The sequence below is a fragment of the Amblyomma mixtum genome, chromosome 1, assembly GCF_055824585.1.
Source record: "Amblyomma mixtum isolate Tamu chromosome 1, ASM5582458v1, whole genome shotgun sequence".
NCBI lineage: Eukaryota > Metazoa > Arthropoda > Arachnida > Ixodida > Ixodidae > Amblyomma > Amblyomma mixtum.
Genome location: NC_143012.1, coordinates 154623864 through 154649299, shown reverse-complemented (window position 1 = coordinate 154649299; position 25436 = coordinate 154623864). Strand labels below are relative to the sequence as shown.

General features: G+C 48.7%; 3 protein-coding genes, 5 non-coding genes and 4 pseudogenes across 8 annotated transcripts; all 12 read left to right on the top strand.

Annotated features, from left to right (window-relative positions):
- Positions 1–2023: 2023 nt before the first annotated feature.
- LOC149369285 (5S ribosomal RNA) lies at positions 2024–2142 on the top strand (annotated as a pseudogene).
- Positions 2143–2689: 547 nt separating this feature from the next.
- LOC149369284 (5S ribosomal RNA) lies at positions 2690–2808 on the top strand. Its single transcript, XR_016287714.1, has one exon. It is a non-coding gene; the product is annotated as a 5S ribosomal RNA (ribosomal RNA).
- A 547-nt stretch (positions 2809–3355) lies between these two features.
- On the top strand, positions 3356–3474 carry LOC149369283 (5S ribosomal RNA). Its single transcript, XR_016287521.1, has one exon. It is a non-coding gene; the product is annotated as a 5S ribosomal RNA (ribosomal RNA).
- Positions 3475–8849: 5375 nt separating this feature from the next.
- Positions 8850–8968, top strand: LOC149369282 (5S ribosomal RNA; annotated as a pseudogene).
- Positions 8969–9538: 570 nt separating this feature from the next.
- Positions 9539–11546, top strand: LOC149369281 (uncharacterized). Its single transcript, XM_089558328.1, has one exon. The coding sequence runs from the start codon at positions 9575–9577 to the stop codon at positions 10748–10750; it is 1176 nt and encodes a 391-aa protein (XP_089414454.1). The 5' UTR covers positions 9539–9574; the 3' UTR covers positions 10751–11546.
- Positions 11547–14342: 2796 nt separating this feature from the next.
- Positions 14343–14461, top strand: LOC149369280 (5S ribosomal RNA; annotated as a pseudogene).
- Positions 14462–15032: 571 nt separating this feature from the next.
- Positions 15033–17040, top strand: LOC149369279 (uncharacterized). The gene has a single exon (XM_089558317.1). It carries the CDS (start codon positions 15069–15071, stop codon positions 16242–16244), a length of 1176 nt encoding a protein of 391 aa, XP_089414443.1. The 5' UTR covers positions 15033–15068; the 3' UTR covers positions 16245–17040.
- Positions 17041–19835: 2795 nt separating this feature from the next.
- On the top strand, positions 19836–19954 carry LOC149369278 (5S ribosomal RNA; annotated as a pseudogene).
- A 547-nt stretch (positions 19955–20501) lies between these two features.
- LOC149369277 (5S ribosomal RNA) lies at positions 20502–20620 on the top strand. Its single transcript, XR_016287520.1, has one exon. It is a non-coding gene; the product is annotated as a 5S ribosomal RNA (ribosomal RNA).
- Positions 20621–21168: 548 nt separating this feature from the next.
- Positions 21169–21287, top strand: LOC149369276 (5S ribosomal RNA). Its single transcript, XR_016287621.1, has one exon. It is a non-coding gene; the product is annotated as a 5S ribosomal RNA (ribosomal RNA).
- A 546-nt stretch (positions 21288–21833) lies between these two features.
- On the top strand, positions 21834–21952 carry LOC149369275 (5S ribosomal RNA). Its single transcript, XR_016287519.1, has one exon. It is a non-coding gene; the product is annotated as a 5S ribosomal RNA (ribosomal RNA).
- A 570-nt stretch (positions 21953–22522) lies between these two features.
- LOC149369274 (uncharacterized) lies at positions 22523–24530 on the top strand. Its single transcript, XM_089558305.1, has one exon. The coding sequence runs from the start codon at positions 22559–22561 to the stop codon at positions 23732–23734; it is 1176 nt and encodes a 391-aa protein (XP_089414431.1). The 5' UTR covers positions 22523–22558; the 3' UTR covers positions 23735–24530.
- The last annotated feature ends 906 nt before the right edge of the window (positions 24531–25436 follow it).

Below are 25436 nucleotides of genomic sequence, written 5' to 3'. Positions count from 1 at the left end.
TAGAACTGGTATTTTACCACCGTCGTTTTCTCGTGCACATACAGTACTTATACCGAAAACTGACAATCCTGCTCAGCTTAAGCAAGTTACAGGTTATCGGCCGATAACGCTTACTAATGTTGATTATAAAATTTTTATGAAAGTATTAGCCAAACGTTTACAATCAGTTATCGACATCTTGGTTGGCCCCCACCAGACATGTGGAATTCAAGGGCGGACCATCTTCACGAATGTTCATGTCACTCGGAGTATACTGGAATGCTGTGACGCTGACTTTAGGCGAGTCGCAATGTTGCAAATTGATTTAGAGAAGGCATTTGACCGTGTATGTCATGACATTCTTTTTAAAATCCTTGAACATGTCTGTGTTGGAGAAGTTATTTTAAAAGGGGTTAAAATGGCCTATAGCAACTGCACCACGAATCTGGTTGTTAACCGAGAGCTCACAGACAGAATTGCCGTTAGAGCATCCGTGCGGCAAGGCTGCCCAATGTCACCGCTACTTTTCGCTCTGTACCTGGAGCCACTTTGCCGAAATGTAATAAATAACAGCTGTATTCGTGGTTTCGAACTGGAAGCATGTGAAATTAAAGTATTGGCTTATGCCGATGATGTGGCAGTTTTCTGTAGTGACCACAGCAGCATAGAACATGCGATGTCGGTTGTTCGTAGATTTTGTGATGTAACCAATAGCGTTGTTAACCTGGACAAGTGTGCGGGCCTTTGGCATGGGAATTGGGCATCAGCGCCTTTGTTTCATGCAAGTGTAAAATGGTCACATGTTCCTTCCAAATACCTAGGTGTACCTCTTGACAAGTATCGAGATAACGATGACTTTTGGAAGGAGAAAATTCAAGAACTCTCCACGCGTGCACAGAAATGGTCGGGGAAGGAACTGTCTGTATTCACGCGCGCAAACATATGCAATGTATATCTGGTTTCAAAAGTGTGCTATTTGTTGCAGGTCCTTTCATGCTCTCGACTTAGCATTCAAAAGTTTCATCGTCTCTTCGCAGTTTTTGTTTGGCAGTCCTCATGGGAGAGGACTAAACGTGATAATTTATTTCTGCGTTTGAGAAAAGGGGGTCTTTCCTTGCCACACTTGTACCTGAGGCAGGTGGTGTCAAGATTTCTGTTTCTTCGAGATCAACGCGACCCTTTCCTGCGGACATTTATTCAAGTGAGGCTTTCTTCGGCTTTGCCAAACTATGTTATTTCCAGTGTGGACGGGATGAGATACAGTGCAAGTAGGTTTTTGAAAGAAGTGGTCTCTGCTTTCCGGTTTCTGAATGCGCGCTTCAGTTTGGAATATCTTTCTAATGTCACGCGTAAGAAATTGTTAAAAGATTTGCTCGACTCTGTCTTCCCAGAGCCAATCTATCGATCTATGTATAGTGGAGGCCAAGCAGGAAATGTTTTAAAAAGAGTACGAAAAATGTTGGTGCCAGCGGGTGTGAAGACGTTCTTCTTCAAGTTACACACTGGGACGTTGCTGGTTAAAACATGGATGGAGGAAAAGGGATTGTTTCTACCATGGGGTGCTGACTGCTTGTTGTGTCGCAAACCAGAGTCAATAGAACACGTTTTTATTGATTGCTGGGATGCGCTGCTCTTTTGGGACGTGCTCCAGCGTACAATAAAGAAAGACTTACCCCTAACGCCGTATGGGATACGATTCCTGGACATAGAGCCGGATCTTTATAAATATGATGTAATTTTCCTGCTTGGCCTGCACAGTATTTGGCGAAGCAGGATGGCTGTACGACACTGTGATGAAGATGCGCGTTCTGTCCGCGATTACTTCAAAGAAAACATATTTAAGCTACGTGAAGTGTACAAGGAGCTATGTTTTGGAGATGAAGTTATCGAGTTGATGGGAGAGTTGTGTTCCCTGAGACAGTTTTGATTTTCTCACGCGAGTGAAACACATGTCCGTTCTTGTTGTTTGAGTGTGCAGCGCAGAACATCTGTTTATGATCTGTTGTAATCTGTCAAAACAGGCAATAAAGACAAAAAAAAAAAAAAAATCGGCCATACCATGTTGAATACGCCGGTTCTCGTCCGATCACCGAAGCTAAGCAGCATTGGGCTCGGTCAGTACTTGGGAGGGAGACCACCTGGGAACACCGAGTGCTGATGGCATTTCTTTTGCATTTTTATTCGCCCTTCACGTTTTTTTTTTTTCTGTCATAGTTGCGCAGTGTCTCAGGCAACTATAGGAGGTGACGTTATTTTGTTATCGATAATACAATCTCATCGGCAACGTGTCCAACGTGTAGTACGTGCGGACGCGAAACTGTGGCAAAACTCGAAGCGAACCCGTGGCGTCTCGGCTGTCATTCTGACGTCTGCCGCGGCGGGTACACTGCAGATTAAACTCTAGCAAAGCCCCAAGATAGCTGGGAGGCCCAGTGTGCGCATAACACTGCGCAGAAGCGCACAATATGCGCCCACCGCACCATGCACCGCACCCACTGCCGGTCCATGTGTAAACAACACAGGCTCGCTCCCGCTGCTCTTTCCGTGCATGCCGCAGTGGTTTAGGTTCGCCAGAACGGCTGAGAAAAGCGCAGGGCAGGTAACTGCACGCTTGGCGGCTGTTGCCACGAGCGAGGGAAGTATCCATGCGCAGTTTTGCATCCTCGAGGGCCAAACACAGTACATAAAGACTCGGAAAGCACTGTCTCTCGCCATCGGCCATACCATGTTGAATACGCCGGTTCTCGTCCGATCCCCGAAGCTAAGCAGCATTGGGCTCGGTCAGTACTTGGGAGGGAGACCACCTGGGAACACCGAGTGCTGATGGCATTTCTTTTGCATTTTTATTCGCCCTTCACGTTTTTTTTTTTTCTGTCATAGTTGCGCAGTGTCTCAGGCAACTATAGGAGGTGACGTTATTTTGTTATCGATAATACAATCTCATCGGCAACGTGTCCAACGTGTAGTACGTGCGGACGCGAAACTGTGGCAAAACTCGAAGCGAACCCGTGGCGTCTCGGCTGTCATTCTGACGTCTGCCGCGGCGGGTACACTGCAGATTAAACTCTAGCAAAGCCCCAAGATAGCTGGGAGGCCCAGTGTGCGCATAACACTGCGCAGAAGCGCACAATATGCGCCCACCGCACCATGCACCGCACCCACTGCCGGTCCATGTGTAAACAACACAGGCTCGCTCCCGCTGCTCTTTCCGTGCATGCCGCAGTGGTTTAGGTTCGCCAGAACGGCTGAGAAAAGCGCAGGGCAGGTAACTGCACGCTTGGCGGCTGTTGCCACGAGCGAGGGAAGTATCCATGCGCAGTTTTGCATCCTCGAGGGCCAAACACAGTACATAAAGACTCGGAAAGCACTGTCTCTCGCCATCGGCCATACCATGTTGAATACGCCGGTTCTCGTCCGATCACCGAAGCTAAGCAGCATTGGGCTCGGTCAGTACTTGGGAGGGAGACCACCTGGGAACACCGAGTGCTGATGGCATTTCTTTTGCATTTTTATTCGCCCTTCACGTTTTTTTTTTTCTGTCATAGTTGCGCAGTGTCTCAGGCAACTATAGGAGGTGACGTTATTTTGTTATCGATAATACAATCTCATCGGCAACGTGTCCAACGTGTAGTACGTGCGGACGCGAAACTGTGGCAAAACTCGAAGCGAACCCGTGGCGTCTCGGCTGTCATTCTGACGTCTGCCGCGGCGGGTACACTGCAGATTAAACTCTAGCAAAGCCCCAAGATAGCTGGGAGGCCCAGTGTGCGCATAACACTGCGCAGAAGCGCACAATATGCGCCCACCGCACCATGCACCGCACCCACTGCCGGTCCATGTGTAAACAACACAGGCTCGCTCCCGCTGCTCTTTCCGTGCATGCCGCAGTGGTTTAGGTTCGCCAGAACGGCTGAGAAAAGCGCAGGGCAGGTAACTGCACGCTTGGCGGCTGTTGCCACGAGCGAGGGAAGTATCCATGCGCAGTTTTGCATCCTGGAGGGCCAAACACAGTACATAAAGACTCGGAAAGCACTGTCTCTCGCCATCGGCCATACCATGTGAGATTCTGCTTCTGGCTGCCCTGCTAGACGGACGCAGAAATGGCTCGCTCCGGGCGAGGTGTCGCAACGGCCTTTGTTGGTCGGGATGAATCGGTGTCTGGACCACCTCCTGGTTATCGCTTTCTGCTACCGTCACTGCCGGCTGACGAAGGTATGCGTTTGTGTGTTTTCTTGCACGGTTATACCTCGAATCGTCCGTATCGAATAGAGGACTTTCGTCAACCATTAGAAGATGCCGGCGTCCTTAGGGATGTCAGCGTCATTGGCGCTTACCAGATGAGCCACCTCTGGCTCGTGAGGTTCCGCACCCAGGAGGCGAAGGACGCTGTACTTGCGGCCGGGGGCCTGAGTGTGAAAGGCGGTTACTGTGCCATTATTGATCCCTGTCGAAAGGAGATCAAGGTGAAGATTCACTGGGTGCCATTTCACATACCCAGTGAGACTCTACGGAAGGCCCTGAGCGAGTTTGGGGAAGTGATGGAAATTCAGCATGAGGAATGGTGTGTTCCAGGATTTGAATCGGCGGAGTCGACAACACGTGTCGCTCGAATGGTGCTTAAAGAGGGAGTCACGGCGGAGGAGCTACCGCATCTTTTCAAATTCTACGGGGGCTCCGTCCTTGTGGTTGTGCCCGGTAGGGCGCCTGTTTGTCTCCGATGTCGCAGACGCGGGCATATCCGCCGCGACTGCCAGACGCCCCGCTGCACTAAGTGCCGAGCCTTTGGTCATGTCCGTGAGGACTTAATACGTACGTACGCCAATGTGCTAGGGGCGGCCTCAGAGGACTGTGATGATAAACAGGATATCATGGACGTTGAGGAAGCTGAAACGGCGGCCCCTGATGACCGTCCAAAGAAGAGTGCGTCTGGGGAACAGGGAAGCGTCTCCAACGGAAACATGGAAACTTCGAGCAAGACGCCGAACGAACAACGAGCTTTGAGCAACGCGACTGAAACGCCGCCGATGAGTGACCAGGCGTCTGCCATGAACGCCGAAGCGGAGCCAGTCGAGGATGAAAGGGCATCACATGACACCTTCGGTCCGGCTAAGCGTGCCAAGACGGTGTTGCCGTCCCCTTCACAACCTTCCACCGAGGTCAGGTCGCAACGCCTTGAGCGCCAGTGGCTCAGACCCACCGGGGCCAAGGGGAAGTATGTGCCTGAGTGTCGTTCATCGTCCGCGTCTCCCGTGCGCAGCGCAAGGAGCGCTGATTAATCGCCCCTTCTCGGAGGGTAAGGCGTACGCCTGGTAAGGGACTTGTACCTTTTTGTGCTCAGGATTTTCAGCATGGCTTGTCTTCCGTCAAATTTAAAATGCGGCACGTTAAACGTGCGTGGACTAGCAGCTAGACGTAAACAATGTCAGCTAAGGCGCCTGCTCTATGAGAAAGACCTGGACATTCTTGCAGTACAAGAAACAAAGGTAGAGAGTGCGAGCGCGACAGACGCTATGGTTGCGCAGTTCAAGCCGCGATATAACGTGCGTGCTAGTCATGCAGTGGGGACATCAGCGGGCTGTGTTCTGTTAATTAAGAACAGTCTTAATATCGAGGAACAAGCAGTGGTGTATTGCACGAGGGGAAGGTTTGTGTTCTGTGATCTGTTGTACGGGGAGGAATATTTGAGAGTTATCTGTGTGTATGCTCCTACGAAACCCCGTGAACGACTTTTGTTTTTCCAGGAACTATGTGCGTATCTGGAATGCAATAGACTTGTCATTCTTTTAGGGGATTTCAATTGTGTTCTCAGTGCAGATGACCGATCAGGCTCAACAGTCACCGAAAGCGAAAGTGCTGTTTTCTTGAAAGAAAACATTGAAAAGTATTCACTTCAAGACGTAGCCCAGTTTGCAAAGGGCGGAATGAGGCGTCATTATACACATTTTCAAGGGTGTAGTCATGCTAGGCTAGATAGAGCTTACGTTTCCCTTGACCTGGCGGCAATTTGCGATAACTACATCGTCGAACCGGTTACGTTTAGCGATCACTGTTGTGTCATATTTACCATTGGCAGGAATGTGACACCTCAAGCGAAATTCAGCTGGGACTTGTGGAAACTGAATGCAAAGTTACTAAAGGACGATTCGTTTTTTTTAGAAATAAAGAACGTGTTAGAAGAAGTTCGGTTGAATTATGGAAAAAGTTGGGCAGAAAAGTGGGAGGAATTCAAAATTGATGTCAAAATGAGGGCTATTGAAAGGTCCGTAGAAATCAAGCACGCTGAGAAAGCGAAACAGAAGAACCTAAAACAGATGTTGAAAGAATTAATTACAGAGGAAAATAGAGCTCCGGGACTATACAGTGACCTTATCAGCGAAGTTAAAGCAAAGCTTGAGGTTATCGATGCGACATTGTTTCAGGGAGCTGCAATTCGTGCACGAGCAGATCGCTTGCTGGCAGATGATATGCCCAGTAGGCGAAATTTGACGACAGAAAAAAGATACGCTAGAAGAAAAGATATCGTAGAAATTGAAAACAAAGGCATTCTGACAGACAATCCCAAGGCGATAAGGGAGGCTTTCAGTGAGCATTACCGTGATTTGTTCGTTTCCAAATCGGCAGATGTACAGGCCTTTCAGGATGAATTTTTAAGTCTGTTACCCCGACTGACCAGTGAAGACACTGACATCCTGTCTGCCGACTTATCAACAGCGGAATTGGAATGCGCTATTGATGAGCTTCACTTGGGGAAATCGCCAGGTACTGACGGGATAACAGCAGAATTTTATAAGGCGTTCAAACGTGAAACTGCTCTCATTTTGCAACGCGTTTATGAAGAGTCATATAGAACTGGTATTTTACCACCGTCGTTTTCTCGTGCACATACAGTACTTATACCGAAAACTGACAATCCTGCTCAGCTTAAGCAAGTTACAGGTTATCGGCCGATAACGCTTACTAATGTTGATTATAAAACTTTTATGAAAGTATTAGCCAAACGTTTACAATCAGTTATCGACATCTTGGTTGGCCCCCACCAGACATGTGGAATTCAAGGGCGGACCATCTTCACGAATGTTCATGTCACTCGGAGTATACTGGAATGCTGTGACGCTGACTTTAGGCGAGTCGCAATGTTGCAAATTGATTTAGAGAAGGCATTTGACCGTGTATGTCATGACATTCTTTTTAAAATCCTTGAACATGTCTGTGTTGGAGAAGTTATTTTAAAAGGGGTTAAAATGGCCTATAGCAACTGCACCACGAATCTGGTTGTTAACCGAGAGCTCACAGACAGAATTGCCGTTAGAGCATCCGTGCGGCAAGGCTGCCCAATGTCACCGCTACTTTTCGCTCTGTACCTGGAGCCACTTTGCCGAAATGTAATAAATAACAGCTGTATTCGTGGTTTCGAACTGGAAGCATGTGAAATTAAAGTATTGGCTTATGCCGATGATGTGGCAGTTTTCTGTAGTGACCACAGCAGCATAGAACATGCGATGTCGGTTGTTCGTAGATTTTGTGATGTAACCAATAGCGTTGTTAACCTGGACAAGTGTGCGGGCCTTTGGCATGGGAATTGGGCATCAGCGCCTTTGTTTCATGCAAGTGTAAAATGGTCACATGTTCCTTCCAAATACCTAGGTGTACCTCTTGACAAGTATCGAGATAACGATGACTTTTGGAAGGAGAAAATTCAAGAACTCTCCACGCGTGCACAGAAATGGTCGGGGAAGGAACTGTCTGTATTCACGCGCGCAAACATATGCAATGTATATCTGGTTTCAAAAGTGTGCTATTTGTTGCAGGTCCTTTCATGCTCTCGACTTAGCATTCAAAAGTTTCATCGTCTCTTCGCAGTTTTTGTTTGGCAGTCCTCATGGGAGAGGACTAAACGTGATAATTTATTTCTGCGTTTGAGAAAAGGGGGTCTTTCCTTGCCACACTTGTACCTGAGGCAGGTGGTGTCAAGATTTCTGTTTCTTCGAGATCAACGCGACCCTTTCCTGCGGACATTTATTCAAGTGAGGCTTTCTTCGGCTTTGCCAAACTATGTTATTTCCAGTGTGGACGGGATGAGATACAGTGCAAGTAGGTTTTTGAAAGAAGTGGTCTCTGCTTTCCGGTTTCTGAATGCGCGCTTCAGTTTGGAATATCTTTCTAATGTCACGCGTAAGAAATTGTTAAAAGATTTGCTCGACTCTGTCTTCCCAGAGCCAATCTATCGATCTATGTATAGTGGAGGCCAAGCAGGAAATGTTTTAAAAAGAGTACGAAAAATGTTGGTGCCAGCGGGTGTGAAGACGTTCTTCTTCAAGTTACACACTGGGACGTTGCTGGTTAAAACATGGATGGAGGAAAAGGGATTGTTTCTACCATGGGGTGCTGACTGCTTGTTGTGTCGCAAACCAGAGTCAATAGAACACGTTTTTATTGATTGCTGGGATGCGCTGCTCTTTTGGGACGTGCTCCAGCGTACAATAAAGAAAGACTTACCCCTAACGCCGTATGGGATACGATTCCTGGACATAGAGCCGGATCTTTATAAATATGATGTAATTTTCCTGCTTGGCCTGCACAGTATTTGGCGAAGCAGGATGGCTGTACGACACTGTGATGAAGATGCGCGTTCTGTCCGCGATTACTTCAAAGAAAACATATTTAAGCTACGTGAAGTGTACAAGGAGCTATGTTTTGGAGATGAAGTTATCGAGTTGATGGGAGAGTTGTGTTCCCTGAGACAGTTTTGATTTTCTCACGCGAGTGAAACACATGTCCGTTCTTGTTGTTTGAGTGTGCAGCGCAGAACATCTGTTTATGATCTGTTGTAATCTGTCAAAACAGGCAATAAAGACAAAAAAAAAAAAAAAAAAATCGGCCATACCATGTTGAATACGCCGGTTCTCGTCCGATCACCGAAGCTAAGCAGCATTGGGCTCGGTCAGTACTTGGGAGGGAGACCACCTGGGAACACCGAGTGCTGATGGCATTTCTTTTGCATTTTTATTCGCCCTTCACGTTTTTTTTTTTTCTGTCATAGTTGCGCAGTGTCTCAGGCAACTATAGGAGGTGACGTTATTTTGTTATCGATAATACAATCTCATCGGCAACGTGTCCAACGTGTAGTACGTGCGGACGCGAAACTGTGGCAAAACTCGAAGCGAACCCGTGGCGTCTCGGCTGTCATTCTGACGTCTGCCGCGGCGGGTACACTGCAGATTAAACTCTAGCAAAGCCCCAAGATAGCTGGGAGGCCCAGTGTGCGCATAACACTGCGCAGAAGCGCACAATATGCGCCCACCGCACCATGCACCGCACCCACTGCCGGTCCATGTGTAAACAACACAGGCTCGCTCCCGCTGCTCTTTCCGTGCATGCCGCAGTGGTTTAGGTTCGCCAGAACGGCTGAGAAAAGCGCAGGGCAGGTAACTGCACGCTTGGCGGCTGTTGCCACGAGCGAGGGAAGTATCCATGCGCAGTTTTGCATCCTGGAGGGCCAAACACAGTACATAAAGACTCGGAAAGCACTGTCTCTCGCCATCGGCCATACCATGTGAGATTCTGCTTCTGGCTGCCCTGCTAGACGGACGCAGAAATGGCTCGCTCCGGGCGAGGTGTCGCAACGGCCTTTGTTGGTCGGGATGAATCGGTGTCTGGACCACCTCCTGGTTATCGCTTTCTGCTACCGTCACTGCCGGCTGACGAAGGTATGCGTTTGTGTGTTTTCTTGCACGGTTATACCTCGAATCGTCCGTATCGAATAGAGGACTTTCGTCAACCATTAGAAGATGCCGGCGTCCTTAGGGATGTCAGCGTCATTGGCGCTTACCAGATGAGCCACCTCTGGCTCGTGAGGTTCCGCACCCAGGAGGCGAAGGACGCTGTACTTGCGGCCGGGGGCCTGAGTGTGAAAGGCGGTTACTGTGCCATTATTGATCCCTGTCGAAAGGAGATCAAGGTGAAGATTCACTGGGTGCCATTTCACATACCCAGTGAGACTCTACGGAAGGCCCTGAGCGAGTTTGGGGAAGTGATGGAAATTCAGCATGAGGAATGGTGTGTTCCAGGATTTGAATCGGCGGAGTCGACAACACGTGTCGCTCGAATGGTGCTTAAAGAGGGAGTCACGGCGGAGGAGCTACCGCATCTTTTCAAATTCTACGGGGGCTCCGTCCTTGTGGTTGTGCCCGGTAGGGCGCCTGTTTGTCTCCGATGTCGCAGACGCGGGCATATCCGCCGCGACTGCCAGACGCCCCGCTGCACTAAGTGCCGAGCCTTTGGTCATGTCCGTGAGGACTGCATACGTACGTACGCCAATGTGCTAGGGGCGGCCTCAGAGGACTGTGATGATAAACAGGATATCATGGACGTTGAGGAAGCTGAAACGGCGGCCCCTGATGACCGTCCAAAGAAGAGTGCGTCTGGGGAACAGGGAAGCGTCTCCAACGGAAACATGGAAACTTCGAGCAAGACGCCGAACGAACAACGAGCTTTGAGCAACGCGACTGAAACGCCGCCGATGAGTGACCAGGCGTCTGCCATGAACGCCGAAGCGGAGCCAGTCGAGGATGAAAGGGCATCACATGACACCTTCGGTCCGGCTAAGCGTGCCAAGACGGTGTTGCCGTCCCCTTCACAACCTTCCACCGAGGTCAGGTCGCAACGCCTTGAGCGCCAGTGGCTCAGACCCACCGGGGCCAAGGGGAAGTATGTGCCTGAGTGTCGTTCATCGTCCGCGTCTCCCGTGCGCAGCGCAAGGAGCGCTGATTAATCGCCCCTTCTCGGAGGGTAAGGCGTACGCCTGGTAAGGGACTTGTACCTTTTTGTGCTCAGGATTTTCAGCATGGCTTGTCTTCCGTCAAATTTAAAATGCGGCACGTTAAACGTGCGTGGACTAGCAGCTAGACGTAAACAATGTCAGCTAAGGCGCCTGCTCTATGAGAAAGACCTGGACATTCTTGCAGTACAAGAAACAAAGGTAGAGAGTGCGAGCGCGACAGACGCTATGGTTGCGCAGTTCAAGCCGCGATATAACGTGCGTGCTAGTCATGCAGTGGGGACATCAGCGGGCTGTGTTCTGTTAATTAAGAACAGTCTTAATATCGAGGAACAAGCAGTGGTGTATTGCACGAGGGGAAGGTTTGTGTTCTGTGATCTGTTGTACGGGGAGGAATATTTGAGAGTTATCTGTGTGTATGCTCCTACGAAACCCCGTGAACGACTTTTGTTTTTCCAGGAACTATGTGCGTATCTGGAATGCAATAGACTTGTCATTCTTTTAGGGGATTTCAATTGTGTTCTCAGTGCAGATGACCGATCAGGCTCAACAGTCACCGAAAGCGAAAGTGCTGTTTTCTTGAAAGAAAACATTGAAAAGTATTCACTTCAAGACGTAGCCCAGTTTGCAAAGGGCGGAATGAGGCGTCATTATACACATTTTCAAGGGTGTAGTCATGCTAGGCTAGATAGAGCTTACGTTTCCCTTGACCTGGCGGCAATTTGCGATAACTACATCGTCGAACCGGTTACGTTTAGCGATCACTGTTGTGTCATATTTACCATTGGCAGGAATGTGACACCTCAAGCGAAATTCAGCTGGGACTTGTGGAAACTGAATGCAAAGTTACTAAAGGACGATTCGTTTGTTTTAGAAACAAAGAACGTGTTAGAAGAAGTTCGGTTGAATTATGGAAAAAGTTGGGCAGAAAAGTGGGAGGAATTCAAAATTGATGTCAAAATGAGGGCTATTGAAAGGTCCGTAGAAATCAAGCACGCTGAGAAAGCGAAACAGAAGAACCTAAAACAGATGTTGAAAGAATTAATTACAGAGGAAAATAGAGCTCCGGGACTATACAGTGACCTTATCAGCGAAGTTAAAGCAAAGCTTGAGGTTATCGATGCGACATTGTTTCAGGGAGCTGCAGTTCGTGCACGAGCAGATCGCTTGCTGGCAGATGATATGCCCAGTAGGCGAAATTTGACGACAGAAAAAAGATACGCTAGAAGAAAAGATATCGTAGAAATTGAAAACAAAGGCATTCTGACAGACAATCCCAAGGCGATAAGGGAGGCTTTCAGTGAGCATTACCGTGATTTGTTCGCTTCCAAATCGGCAGATGTACAGGCCTTTCAGGATGAATTTTTAAGTCTGTTACCCCGACTGACCAGTGAAGACACTGACATCCTGTCTGCCGACTTATCAACAGCGGAATTGGAATGCGCTATTGATGAGCTTCACTTGGGGAAATCGCCAGGTACTGACGGGATAACAGCAGAATTTTATAAGGCGTTCAAACGTGAAACTGCTCTCATTTTGCAACGCGTTTATGAAGAGTCATATAGAACTGGTATTTTACCACCGTCGTTTTCTCGTGCACATACAGTACTTATACCGAAAACTGACAATCCTGCTCAGCTTAAGCAAGTTACAGGTTATCGGCCGATAACGCTTACTAATGTTGATTATAAAATTTTTATGAAAGTATTAGCCAAACGTTTACAATCAGTTATCGACATCTTGGTTGGCCCCCACCAGACATGTGGAATTCAAGGGCGGACCATCTTCACGAATGTTCATGTCACTCGGAGTATACTGGAATGCTGTGACGCTGACTTTAGGCGAGTCGCAATGTTGCAAATTGATTTAGAGAAGGCATTTGACCGTGTATGTCATGACATTCTTTTTAAAATCCTTGAACATGTCTGTGTTGGAGAAGTTATTTTAAAAGGGGTTAAAATGGCCTATAGCAACTGCACCACGAATCTGGTTGTTAACCGAGAGCTCACAGACAGAATTGCCGTTAGAGCATCCGTGCGGCAAGGCTGCCCAATGTCACCGCTACTTTTCGCTCTGTACCTGGAGCCACTTTGCCGAAATGTAATAAATAACAGCTGTATTCGTGGTTTCGAAGTGGAAGCATGTGAAATTAAAGTATTGGCTTATGCCGATGATGTGGCAGTTTTCTGTAGTGACCACAGCAGCATAGAACATGCGATGTCGGTTGTTCGTAGATTTTGTGATGTAACCAATAGCGTTGTTAACCTGGACAAGTGTGCGGGCCTTTGGCATGGGAATTGGGCATCAGCGCCTTTGTTTCATGCAAGTGTAAAATGGTCACATGTTCCTTCCAAATACCTAGGTGTACCTCTTGACAAGTATCGAGATAACGATGACTTTTGGAAGGAGAAAATTCAAGAACTCTCCACGCGTGCACAGAAATGGTCGGGGAAGGAACTGTCTGTATTCACGCGCGCAAACATATGCAATGTATATCTGGTTTCAAAAGTGTGCTATTTGTTGCAGGTCCTTTCATGCTCTCGACTTAGCATTCAAAAGTTTCATCGTCTCTTCGCAGTTTTTGTTTGGCAGTCCTCATGGGAGAGGACTAAACGTGATAATTTATTTCTGCGTTTGAGAAAAGGGGGTCTTTCCTTGCCACACTTGTACCTGAGGCAGGTGGTGTCAAGATTTCTGTTTCTTCGAGATCAACGCGACCCTTTCCTGCGGACATTTATTCAAGTGAGGCTTTCTTCGGCTTTGCCAAACTATGTTATTTCCAGTGTGGACGGGATGAGATACAGTGCAAGTAGGTTTTTGAAAGAAGTGGTCTCTGCTTTCCGGTTTCTGAATGCGCGCTTCAGTTTGGAATATCTTTCTAATGTCACGCGTAAGAAATTGTTAAAAGATTTGCTCGACTCTGTCTTCCCAGAGCCAATCTATCGATCTATGTATAGTGGAGGCCAAGCAGGAAATGTTTTAAAAAGAGTACGAAAAATGTTGGTGCCAGCGGGTGTGAAGACGTTCTTCTTCAAGTTACACACTGGGACGTTGCTGGTTAAAACATGGATGGAGGAAAAGGGATTGTTTCTACCATGGGGTGCTGACTGCTTGTTGTGTCGCAAACCAGAGTCAATAGAACACGTTTTTATTGATTGCTGGGATGCGCTGCTCTTTTGGGACGTGCTCCAGCGTACAATAAAGAAAGACTTACCCCTAACGCCGTATGGGATACGATTCCTGGACATAGAGCCGGATCTTTATAAATATGATGTAATTTTCCTGCTTGGCCTGCACAGTATTTGGCGAAGCAGGATGGCTGTACGACACTGTGATGAAGATGCGCGTTCTGTCCGCGATTACTTCAAAGAAAACATATTTAAGCTACGTGAAGTGTACAAGGAGCTATGTTTTGGAGATGAAGTTATCGAGTTGATGGGAGAGTTGTGTTCCCTGAGACAGTTTTGATTTTCTCACGCGAGTGAAACACATGTCCGTTCTTGTTGTTTGAGTGTGCAGCGCAGAACATCTGTTTATGATCTGTTGTAATCTGTCAAAACAGGCAATAAAGACAAAAAAAAAAAAAAAAATCGGCCATACCATGTTGAATACGCCGGTTCTCGTCCGATCACCGAAGCTAAGCAGCATTGGGCTCGGTCAGTACTTGGGAGGGAGACCACCTGGGAACACCGAGTGCTGATGGCATTTCTTTTGCATTTTTATTCGCCCTTCACGTTTTTTTTTTTTTCTGTCATAGTTGCGCAGTGTCTCAGGCAACTATAGGAGGTGACGTTATTTTGTTATCGATAATACAATCTCATCGGCAACGTGTCCAACGTGTAGTACGTGCGGACGCGAAACTGTGGCAAAACTCGAAGCGAACCCGTGGCGTCTCGGCTGTCATTCTGACGTCTGCCGCGGCGGGTACACTGCAGATTAAACTCTAGCAAAGCCCCAAGATAGCTGGGAGGCCCAGTGTGCGCATAACACTGCGCAGAAGCGCACAATATGCGCCCACCGCACCATGCACCGCACCCACTGCCGGTCCATGTGTAAACAACACAGGCTCGCTCCCGCTGCTCTTTCCGTGCATGCCGCAGTGGTTTAGGTTCGCCAGAACGGCTGAGAAAAGCGCAGGGCAGGTAACTGCACGCTTGGCGGCTGTTGCCACGAGCGAGGGAAGTATCCATGCGCAGTTTTGCATCCTGGAGGGCCAAACACAGTACATAAAGACTCGGAAAGCACTGTCTCTCGCCATCGGCCATACCATGTGAGATTCTGCTTCTGGCTGCCCTGCTAGACGGACGCAGAAATGGCTCGCTCCGGGCGAGGTGTCGCAACGGCCTTTGTTGGTCGGGATGAATCGGTGTCTGGACCACCTCCTGGTTATCGCTTTCTGCTACCGTCACTGCCGGCTGACGAAGGTATGCGTTTGTGTGTTTTCTTGCACGGTTATACCTCGAATCGTCCGTATCGAATAGAGGACTTTCGTCAACCATTAGAAGATGCCGGCGTCCTTAGGGATGTCAGCGTCATTGGCGCTTACCAGATGAGCCACCTCTGGCTCGTGAGGTTCCGCACCCAGGAGGCGAAGGACGCTGTACTTGCGGCCGGGGGCCTGAGTGTGAAAGGCGGTTACTGTGCCATTATTGATCCCTGTCGAAAGGAGATCAAGGTGAAGATTCACTGGGTGCCATTTCACATACCCAGTGAGACTCTACGGAAGGCCCTGAGCGAGTTTGGGGAAGTGATGGAAATTCAGCATGAGGAATGGTGTGTTCCAGGATTTGAATCGGCGGAGTCGACAACACGTGTCGCTCGAATGGTGCTTAAAGAGGGAGTCACGGCGGAGGAGCTACCGCATCTTTTCAAATTCTACGGGGGCTCCGTCCTTGTGGTTGTGCCCGGTAGGGCGCCTGTTTGTCTCCGATGTCGCAGACGCGGGCATATCCGCCGCGACTGCCAGACGCCCCGCTGCACTAAGTGCCGAGCCTTTGGTCATGTCCGTGAGGACTGCATACGTACGTACGCCAATGTGCTAGGGGCGGCCTCAGAGGACTGTGATGATAAACAGGATATCATGGACGTTGAGGAAGCTGAAACGGCGGCCCCTGATGACCGTCCAAAGAAGAGTGCGTCTGGGGAACAGGGAAGCGTCTCCAACGGAAACATGGAAACTTCGAGCAAGACGCCGAACGAACAACGAGCTTTGAGCAACGCGACTGAAACGCCGCCGATGAGTGACCAGGCGTCTGCCATGAACGCCGAAGCGGAGCCAGTCGAGGATGAAAGGGCATCACATGACACCTTCGGTCCGGCTAAGCGTGCCAAGACGGTGTTGCCGTCCCCTTCACAACCTTCCACCGAGGTCAGGTCGCAACGCCTTGAGCGCCAGTGGCTCAGACCCACCGGGGCCAAGGGGAAGTATGTGCCTGAGTGTCGTTCATCGTCCGCGTCTCCCGTGCGCAGCGCAAGGAGCGCTGATTAATCGCCCCTTCTCGGAGGGTAAGGCGTACGCCTGGTAAGGGACTTGTACCTTTTTGTGCTCAGGATTTTCAGCATGGCTTGTCTTCCGTCAAATTTAAAATGCGGCACGTTAAACGTGCGTGGACTAGCAGCTAGACGTAAACAATGTCAGCTAAGGCGCCTGCTCTATGAGAAAGACCTGGACATTCTTGCAGTACAAGAAACAAAGGTAGAGAGTGCGAGCGCGACAGACGCTATGGTTGCGCAGTTCAAGCCGCGATATAACGTGCGTGCTAGTCATGCAGTGGGGACATCAGCGGGCTGTGTTCTGTTAATTAAGAACAGTCTTAATATCGAGGAACAAGCAGTGGTGTATTGCACGAGGGGAAGGTTTGTGTTCTGTGATCTGTTGTACGGGGAGGAATATTTGAGAGTTATCTGTGTGTATGCTCCTACGAAACCCCGTGAACGACTTTTGTTTTTCCAGGAACTATGTGCGTATCTGGAATGCAATAGACTTGTCATTCTTTTAGGGGATTTCAATTGTGTTCTCAGTGCAGATGACCGATCAGGCTCAACAGTCACCGAAAGCGAAAGTGCTGTTTTCTTGAAAGAAAACATTGAAAAGTATTCACTTCAAGACGTAGCCCAGTTTGCAAAGGGCGGAATGAGGCGTCATTATACACATTTTCAAGGGTGTAGTCATGCTAGGCTAGATAGAGCTTACGTTTCCCTTGACCTGGCGGCAATTTGCGATAACTACATCGTCGAACCGGTTACGTTTAGCGATCACTGTTGTGTCATATTTACCATTGGCAGGAATGTGACACCTCAAGCGAAATTCAGCTGGGACTTGTGGAAACTGAATGCAAAGTTACTAAAGGACGATTCGTTTGTTTTAGAAACAAAGAACGTGTTAGAAGAAGTTCGGTTGAATTATGGAAAAAGTTGGGCAGAAAAGTGGGAGGAATTCAAAATTGATGTCAAAATGAGGGCTATTGAAAGGTCCGTAGAAATCAAGCACGCTGAGAAAGCGAAACAGAAGAACCTAAAACAGATGTTGAAAGAATTAATTACAGAGGAAAATAGAGCTCCGGGACTATACAGTGACCTTATCAGCGAAGTTAAAGCAAAGCTTGAGGTTATCGATGCGACATTGTTTCAGGGAGCTGCAATTCGTGCACGAGCAGATCGCTTGCTGGCAGATGATATGCCCAGTAGGCGAAATTTGACGACAGAAAAAAGATACGCTAGAAGAAAAGATATCGTAGAAATTGAAAACAAAGGCATTCTGACAGACAATCCCAAGGCGATAAGGGAGGCTTTCAGTGAGCATTACCGTGATTTGTTCGCTTCCAAATCGGCAGATGTACAGGCCTTTCAGGATGAATTTTTAAGTCTGTTACCCCGACTGACCAGTGAAGACACTGACATCCTGTCTGCCGACTTATCAACAGCGGAATTGGAATGCGCTATTGATGAGCTTCACTTGGGGAAATCGCCAGGTACTGACGGGATAACAGCAGAATTTTATAAGGCGTTCAAACGTGAAACTGCTCTCATTTTGCAACGCGTTTATGAAGAGTCATATAGAACTGGTATTTTACCACCGTCGTTTTCTCGTGCACATACAGTACTTATACCGAAAACTGACAATCCTGCTCAGCTTAAGCAAGTTACAGGTTATCGGCCGATAACGCTTACTAATGTTGATTATAAAATTTTTATGAAAGTATTAGCCAAACGTTTACAATCAGTTATCGACATCTTGGTTGGCCCCCACCAGACATGTGGAATTCAAGGGCGGACCATCTTCACGAATGTTCATGTCACTCGGAGTATACTGGAATGCTGTGACGCTGACTTTAGGCGAGTCGCAATGTTGCAAATTGATTTAGAGAAGGCATTTGACCGTGTATGTCATGACATTCTTTTTAAAATCCTTGAACATGTCTGTGTTGGAGAAGTTATTTTAAAAGGGGTTAAAATGGCCTATAGCAACTGCACCACGAATCTGGTTGTTAACCGAGAGCTCACAGACAGAATTGCCGTTAGAGCATCCGTGCGGCAAGGCTGCCCAATGTCACCGCTACTTTTCGCTCTGTACCTGGAGCCACTTTGCCGAAATGTAATAAATAACAGCTGTATTCGTGGTTTCGAACTGGAAGCATGTGAAATTAAAGTATTGGCTTATGCCGATGATGTGGCAGTTTTCTGTAGTGACCACAGCAGCATAGAACATGCGATGTCGGTTGTTCGTAGATTTTGTGATGTAACCAATAGCGTTGTTAACCTGGACAAGTGTGCGGGCCTTTGGCATGGGAATTGGGCATCAGCGCCTTTGTTTCATGCAAGTGTAAAATGGTCACATGTTCCTTCCAAATACCTAGGTGTACCTCTTGACAAGTATCGAGATAACGATGACTTTTGGAAGGAGAAAATTCAAGAACTCTCCACGCGTGCACAGAAATGGTCGGGGAAGGAACTGTCTGTATTCACGCGCGCAAACATATGCAATGTATATCTGGTTTCAAAAGTGTGCTATTTGTTGCAGGTCCTTTCATGCTCTCGACTTAGCATTCAAAAGTTTCATCGTCTCTTCGCAGTTTTTGTTTGGCAGTCCTCATGGGAGAGGACTAAACGTGATAATTTATTTCTGCGTTTGAGAAAAGGGGGTCTTTCCTTGCCACACTTGTACCTGAGGCAGGTGGTGTCAAGATTTCTGTTTCTTCGAGATCAACGCGACCCTTTCCTGCGGACATTTATTCAAGTGAGGCTTTCTTCGGCTTTGCCAAACTATGTTATTTCCAGTGTGGACGGGATGAGATACAGTGCAAGTAGGTTTTTGAAAGAAGTGGTCTCTGCTTTCCGGTTTCTGAATGCGCGCTTCAGTTTGGAATATCTTTCTAATGTCCCGCGTAAGAAATTGTTAAAAGATTTGCTCGACTCTGTCTTCCCAGAGCCAATCTATCGATCTATGTATAGTGGAGGCCAAGCAGGAAATGTTTTAAAAAGAGTACGAAAAATGTTGGTGCCAGCGGGTGTGAAGACGTTCTTCTTCAAGTTACACACTGGGACGTTGCTGGTTAAAACATGGATGGAGGAAAAGGGATTGTTTCTACCATGGGGTGCTGACTGCTTGTTGTGTCGCAAACCAGAGTCAATAGAACACGTTTTTATTGATTGCTGGGATGCGCTGCTCTTTTGGGACGTGCTCCAGCGTACAATAAAGAAAGACTTACCCCTAACGCCGTATGGGATACGATTCCTGGACATAGAGCCGGATCTTTATAAATATGATGTAATTTTCCTGCTTGGCCTGCACAGTATTTGGCGAAGCAGGATGGCTGTACGACACTGTGATGAAGATGCGCGTTCTGTCCGCGATTACTTCAAAGAAAACATATTTAAGCTACGTGAAGTGTACAAGGAGCTATGTTTTGGAGATGAAGTTATCGAGTTGATGGGAGAGTTGTGTTCCCTGAGACAGTTTTGATTTTCTCACGCGAGTGAAACACATGTCCGTTCTTGTTGTTTGAGTGTGCAGCGCAGAACATCTGTTTATGATCTGTTGTAATCTGTCAAAACAGGCAATAAAGACAAAAAAAGAAAAAAAATCGGCCATACCATGTTGAATACGCCGGTTCTCGTCCGATCACCGAAGCTAAGCAGCATTGGGCTCGGTCAGTACTTGGGAGGGAGACCACCTGGGAACACCGAGTGCTGATGGCATTTCTTTTGCATTTTTATTCGCCCTTCACGTTTTTTTTTTTTCTGTCATAGTTGCGCAGTGTCTCAGGCAACTATAGGAGGTGACGTTATTTTGTTATCGATAATACAATCTCATCGGCAACGTGTCCAACGTGTAGTACGTGCGGACGCGAAACTGTGGCAAAACTCGAAGCGAACCCGTGGCGTCTCGGCTGTCATTCTGACGTCTGCCGCGGCGGGTACACTGCAGATTAAACTCTAGCAAAGCCCCAAGATAGCTGGGAGGCCCAGTGTGCGCATAACACTGCGCAGAAGCGCACAATATGCGCCCACCGCACCATGCACCGCACCCACTGCCGGTCCATGTGTAAACAACACAGGCTCGCTCCCGCTGCTCTTTCCGTGCATGCCGCAGTGGTTTAGGTTCGCCAGAACGGCTGAGAAAAGCGCAGGGCAGGTAACTGCACGCTTGGCGGCTGTTGCCACGAGCGAGGGAAGTATCCATGCGCAGTTTTGCATCCTCGAGGGCCAAACACAGTACATAAAGACTCGGAAAGCACTGTCTCTCGCCATCGGCCATACCATGTTGAATACGCCGGTTCTCGTCCGATCACCGAAGCTAAGCAGCATTGGGCTCGGTCAGTACTTGGGAGGGAGACCACCTGGGAACACCGAGTGCTGATGGCATTTCTTTTGCATTTTTATTCGCCCTTCACGTTTTTTTTTTTTTCTGTCATAGTTGCGCAGTGTCTCAGGCAACTATAGGAGGTGACGTTATTTTGTTATCGATAATACAATCTCATCGGCAACGTGTCCAACGTGTAGTACGTGCGGACGCGAAACTGTGGCAAAACTCGAAGCGAACCCGTGGCGTCTCGGCTGTCATTCTGACGTCTGCCGCGGCGGGTACACTGCAGATTAAACTCTAGCAAAGCCCCAAGATAGCTGGGAGGCCCAGTGTGCGCATAACACTGCGCAGAAGCGCACAATATGCGCCCACCGCACCATGCACCGCACCCACTGCCGGTCCATGTGTAAACAACACAGGCTCGCTCCCGCTGCTCTTTCCGTGCATGCCGCAGTGGTTTAGGTTCGCCAGAACGGCTGAGAAAAGCGCAGGGCAGGTAACTGCACGCTTGGCGGCTGTTGCCACGAGCGAGGGAAGTATCCATGCGCAGTTTTGCATCCTCGAGGGCCAAACACAGTACATAAAGACTCGGAAAGCACTGTCTCTCGCCATCGGCCATACCATGTTGAATACGCCGGTTCTCGTCCGATCACCGAAGCTAAGCAGCATTGGGCTCGGTCAGTACTTGGGAGGGAGACCACATGGGAACACCGAGTGCTGATGGCATTTCTTTTGCATTTTTATTCGCCCTTCACGTTTTTTTTTTTCTGTCATAGTTGCGCAGTGTCTCAGGCAACTATAGGAGGTGACGTTATTTTGTTATCGATAATACAATCTCATCGGCAACGTGTCCAACGTGTAGTACGTGCGGACGCGAAACTGTGGCAAAACTCGAAGCGAACCCGTGGCGTCTCGGCTGTCATTCTGACGTCTGCCGCGGCGGGTACACTGCAGATTAAACTCTAGCAAAGCCCCAAGATAGCTGGGAGGCCCAGTGTGCGCATAACACTGCGCAGAAGCGCACAATATGCGCCCACCGCACCATGCACCGCACCCACTGCCGGTCCATGTGTAAACAACACAGGCTCGCTCCCGCTGCTCTTTCCGTGCATGCCGCAGTGGTTTAGGTTCGCCAGAACGGCTGAGAAAAGCGCAGGGCAGGTAACTGCACGCTTGGCGGCTGTTGCCACGAGCGAGGGAAGTATCCATGCGCAGTTTTGCATCCTCGAGGGCCAAACACAGTACATAAAGACTCGGAAAGCACTGTCTCTCGCCATCGGCCATACCATGTTGAATACGCCGGTTCTCGTCCGATCACCGAAGCTAAGCAGCATTGGGCTCGGTCAGTACTTGGGAGGGAGACCACCTGGGAACACCGAGTGCTGATGGCATTTCTTTTGCATTTTTATTCGCCCTTCACGTTTTTTTTTTTTCTGTCATAGTTGCGCAGTGTCTCAGGCAACTATAGGAGGTGACGTTATTTTGTTATCGATAATACAATCTCATCGGCAACGTGTCCAACGTGTAGTACGTGCGGACGCGAAACTGTGGCAAAACTCGAAGCGAACCCGTGGCGTCTCGGCTGTCATTCTGACGTCTGCCGCGGCGGGTACACTGCAGATTAAACTCTAGCAAAGCCCCAAGATAGCTGGGAGGCCCAGTGTGCGCATAACACTGCGCAGAAGCGCACAATATGCGCCCACCGCACCATGCACCGCACCCACTGCCGGTCCATGTGTAAACAACACAGGCTCGCTCCCGCTGCTCTTTCCGTGCATGCCGCAGTGGTTTAGGTTCGCCAGAACGGCTGAGAAAAGCGCAGGGCAGGTAACTGCACGCTTGGCGGCTGTTGCCACGAGCGAGGGAAGTATCCATGCGCAGTTTTGCATCCTGGAGGGCCAAACACAGTACATAAAGACTCGGAAAGCACTGTCTCTCGCCATCGGCCATACCATGTGAGATTCTGCTTCTGGCTGCCCTGCTAGACGGACGCAGAAATGGCTCGCTCCGGGCGAGGTGTCGCAACGGCCTTTGTTGGTCGGGATGAATCGGTGTCTGGACCACCTCCTGGTTATCGCTTTCTGCTACCGTCACTGCCGGCTGACGAAGGTATGCGTTTGTGTGTTTTCTTGCACGGTTATACCTCGAATCGTCCGTATCGAATAGAGGACTTTCGTCAACCATTAGAAGATGCCGGCGTCCTTAGGGATGTCAGCGTCATTGGCGCTTACCAGATGAGCCACCTCTGGCTCGTGAGGTTCCGCACCCAGGAGGCGAAGGACGCTGTACTTGCGGCCGGGGGCCTGAGTGTGAAAGGCGGTTACTGTGCCATTATTGATCCCTGTCGAAAGGAGATCAAGGTGAAGATTCACTGGGTGCCATTTCACATACCCAGTGAGACTCTACGGAAGGCCCTGAGCGAGTTTGGGGAAGTGATGGAAATTCAGCATGAGGAATGGTGTGTTCCAGGATTTGAATCGGCGGAGTCGACAACACGTGTCGCTCGAATGGTGCTTAAAGAGGGAGTCACGGCGGAGGAGCTACCGCATCTTTTCAAATTCTACGGGGGCTCCGTCCTTGTGGTTGTGCCCGGTAGGGCGCCTGTTTGTCTCCGATGTCGCAGACGCGGGCATATCCGCCGCGACTGCCAGACGCCCCGCTGCACTAAGTGCCGAGCCTTTGGTCATGTCCGTGAGGACTGCATACGTACGTACGCCAATGTGCTAGGGGCGGCCTCAGAGGACTGTGATGATAAACAGGATATCATGGACGTTGAGGAAGCTGAAACGGCGGCCCCTGATGACCGTCCAAAGAAGAGTGCGTCTGGGGAACAGGGAAGCGTCTCCAACGGAAACATGGAAACTTCGAGCAAGACGCCGAACGAACAACGAGCTTTGAGCAACGCGACTGAAACGCCGCCGATGAGTGACCAGGCGTCTGCCATGAACGCCGAAGCGGAGCCAGTCGAGGATGAAAGGGCATCACATGACACCTTCGGTCCGGCTAAGCGTGCCAAGACGGTGTTGCCGTCCCCTTCACAACCTTCCACCGAGGTCAGGTCGCAACGCCTTGAGCGCCAGTGGCTCAGACCCACCGGGGCCAAGGGGAAGTATGTGCCTGAGTGTCGTTCATCGTCCGCGTCTCCCGTGCGCAGCGCAAGGAGCGCTGATTAATCGCCCCTTCTCGGAGGGTAAGGCGTACGCCTGGTAAGGGACTTGTACCTTTTTGTGCTCAGGATTTTCAGCATGGCTTGTCTTCCGTCAAATTTAAAATGCGGCACGTTAAACGTGCGTGGACTAGCAGCTAGACGTAAACAATGTCAGCTAAGGCGCCTGCTCTATGAGAAAGACCTGGACATTCTTGCAGTACAAGAAACAAAGGTAGAGAGTGCGAGCGCGACAGACGCTATGGTTGCGCAGTTCAAGCCGCGATATAACGTGCGTGCTAGTCATGCAGTGGGGACATCAGCGGGCTGTGTTCTGTTAATTAAGAACAGTCTTAATATCGAGGAACAAGCAGTGGTGTATTGCACGAGGGGAAGGTTTGTGTTCTGTGATCTGTTGTACGGGGAGGAATATTTGAGAGTTATCTGTGTGTATGCTCCTACGAAACCCCGTGAACGACTTTTGTTTTTCCAGGAACTATGTGCGTATCTGGAATGCAATAGACTTGTCATTCTTTTAGGGGATTTCAATTGTGTTCTCAGTGCAGATGACCGATCAGGCTCAACAGTCACCGAAAGCGAAAGTGCTGTTTTCTTGAAAGAAAACATTGAAAAGTATTCACTTCAAGACGTAGCCCAGTTTGCAAAGGGCGGAATGAGGCGTCATTATACACATTTTCAAGGGTGTAGTCATGCTAGGCTAGATAGAGCTTACGTTTCCCTTGACCTGGCGGCAATTTGCGATAACTACATCGTCGAACCGGTTACGTTTAGCGATCACTGTTGTGTCATATTTACCATTGGCAGGAATGTGACACCTCAAGCGAAATTCAGCTGGGACTTGTGGAAACTGAATGCAAAGTTACTAAAGGACGATTCGTTTGTTTTAGAAACAAAGAACGTGTTAGAAGAAGTTCGGTTGAATTATGGAAAAAGTTGGGCAGAAAAGTGGGAGGAATTCAAAATTGATGTCAAAATGAGGGCTATTGAAAGGTCCGTAGAAATCAAGCACGCTGAGAAAGCGAAACAGAAGAACCTAAAACAGATGTTGAAAGAATTAATTACAGAGGAAAATAGAGCTCCGGGACTATACAGTGACCTTATCAGCGAAGTTAAAGCAAAGCTTGAGGTTATCGATGCGACATTGTTTCAGGGAGCTGCAATTCGTGCACGAGCAGATCGCTTGCTGGCAGATGATATGCCCAGTAGGCGAAATTTGACGACAGAAAAAAGATACGCTAGAAGAAAAGATATCGTAGAAATTGAAAACAAAGGCATTCTGACAGACAATCCCAAGGCGATAAGGGAGGCTTTCAGTGAGCATTACCGTGATTTGTTCGCTTCCAAATCGGCAGATGTACAGGCCTTTCAGGATGAATTTTTAAGTCTGTTACCCCGACTGACCAGTGAAGACACTGACATCCTGTCTGCCGACTTATCAACAGCGGAATTGGAATGCGCTATTGATGAGCTTCACTTGGGGAAATCGCCAGGTACTGACGGGATAACAGCAGAATTTTATAAGGCCTTCAAACGTGAAACTGCTCTCATTTTGCAACGCGTTTATGAAGAGTCATATAGAACTGGTATTTTACCACCGTCGTTTTCTCGTGCACATACAGTACTTATACCGAAAACTGACAATCCTGCTCAGCTTAAGCAAGTTACAGGTTATCGGCCGATAACGCTTACTAATGTTGATTATAAAATTT

Coding starts and splice junctions, on each gene's coding strand:
- LOC149369274 (XM_089558305.1), top strand. CDS start 22,559: ATGGCTCGCTCCGGGCGAGGTGTCGCAACGGCCTTTGTTGGTCGGGAT.
- LOC149369279 (XM_089558317.1), top strand. CDS start 15,069: ATGGCTCGCTCCGGGCGAGGTGTCGCAACGGCCTTTGTTGGTCGGGAT.
- LOC149369281 (XM_089558328.1), top strand. CDS start 9,575: ATGGCTCGCTCCGGGCGAGGTGTCGCAACGGCCTTTGTTGGTCGGGAT.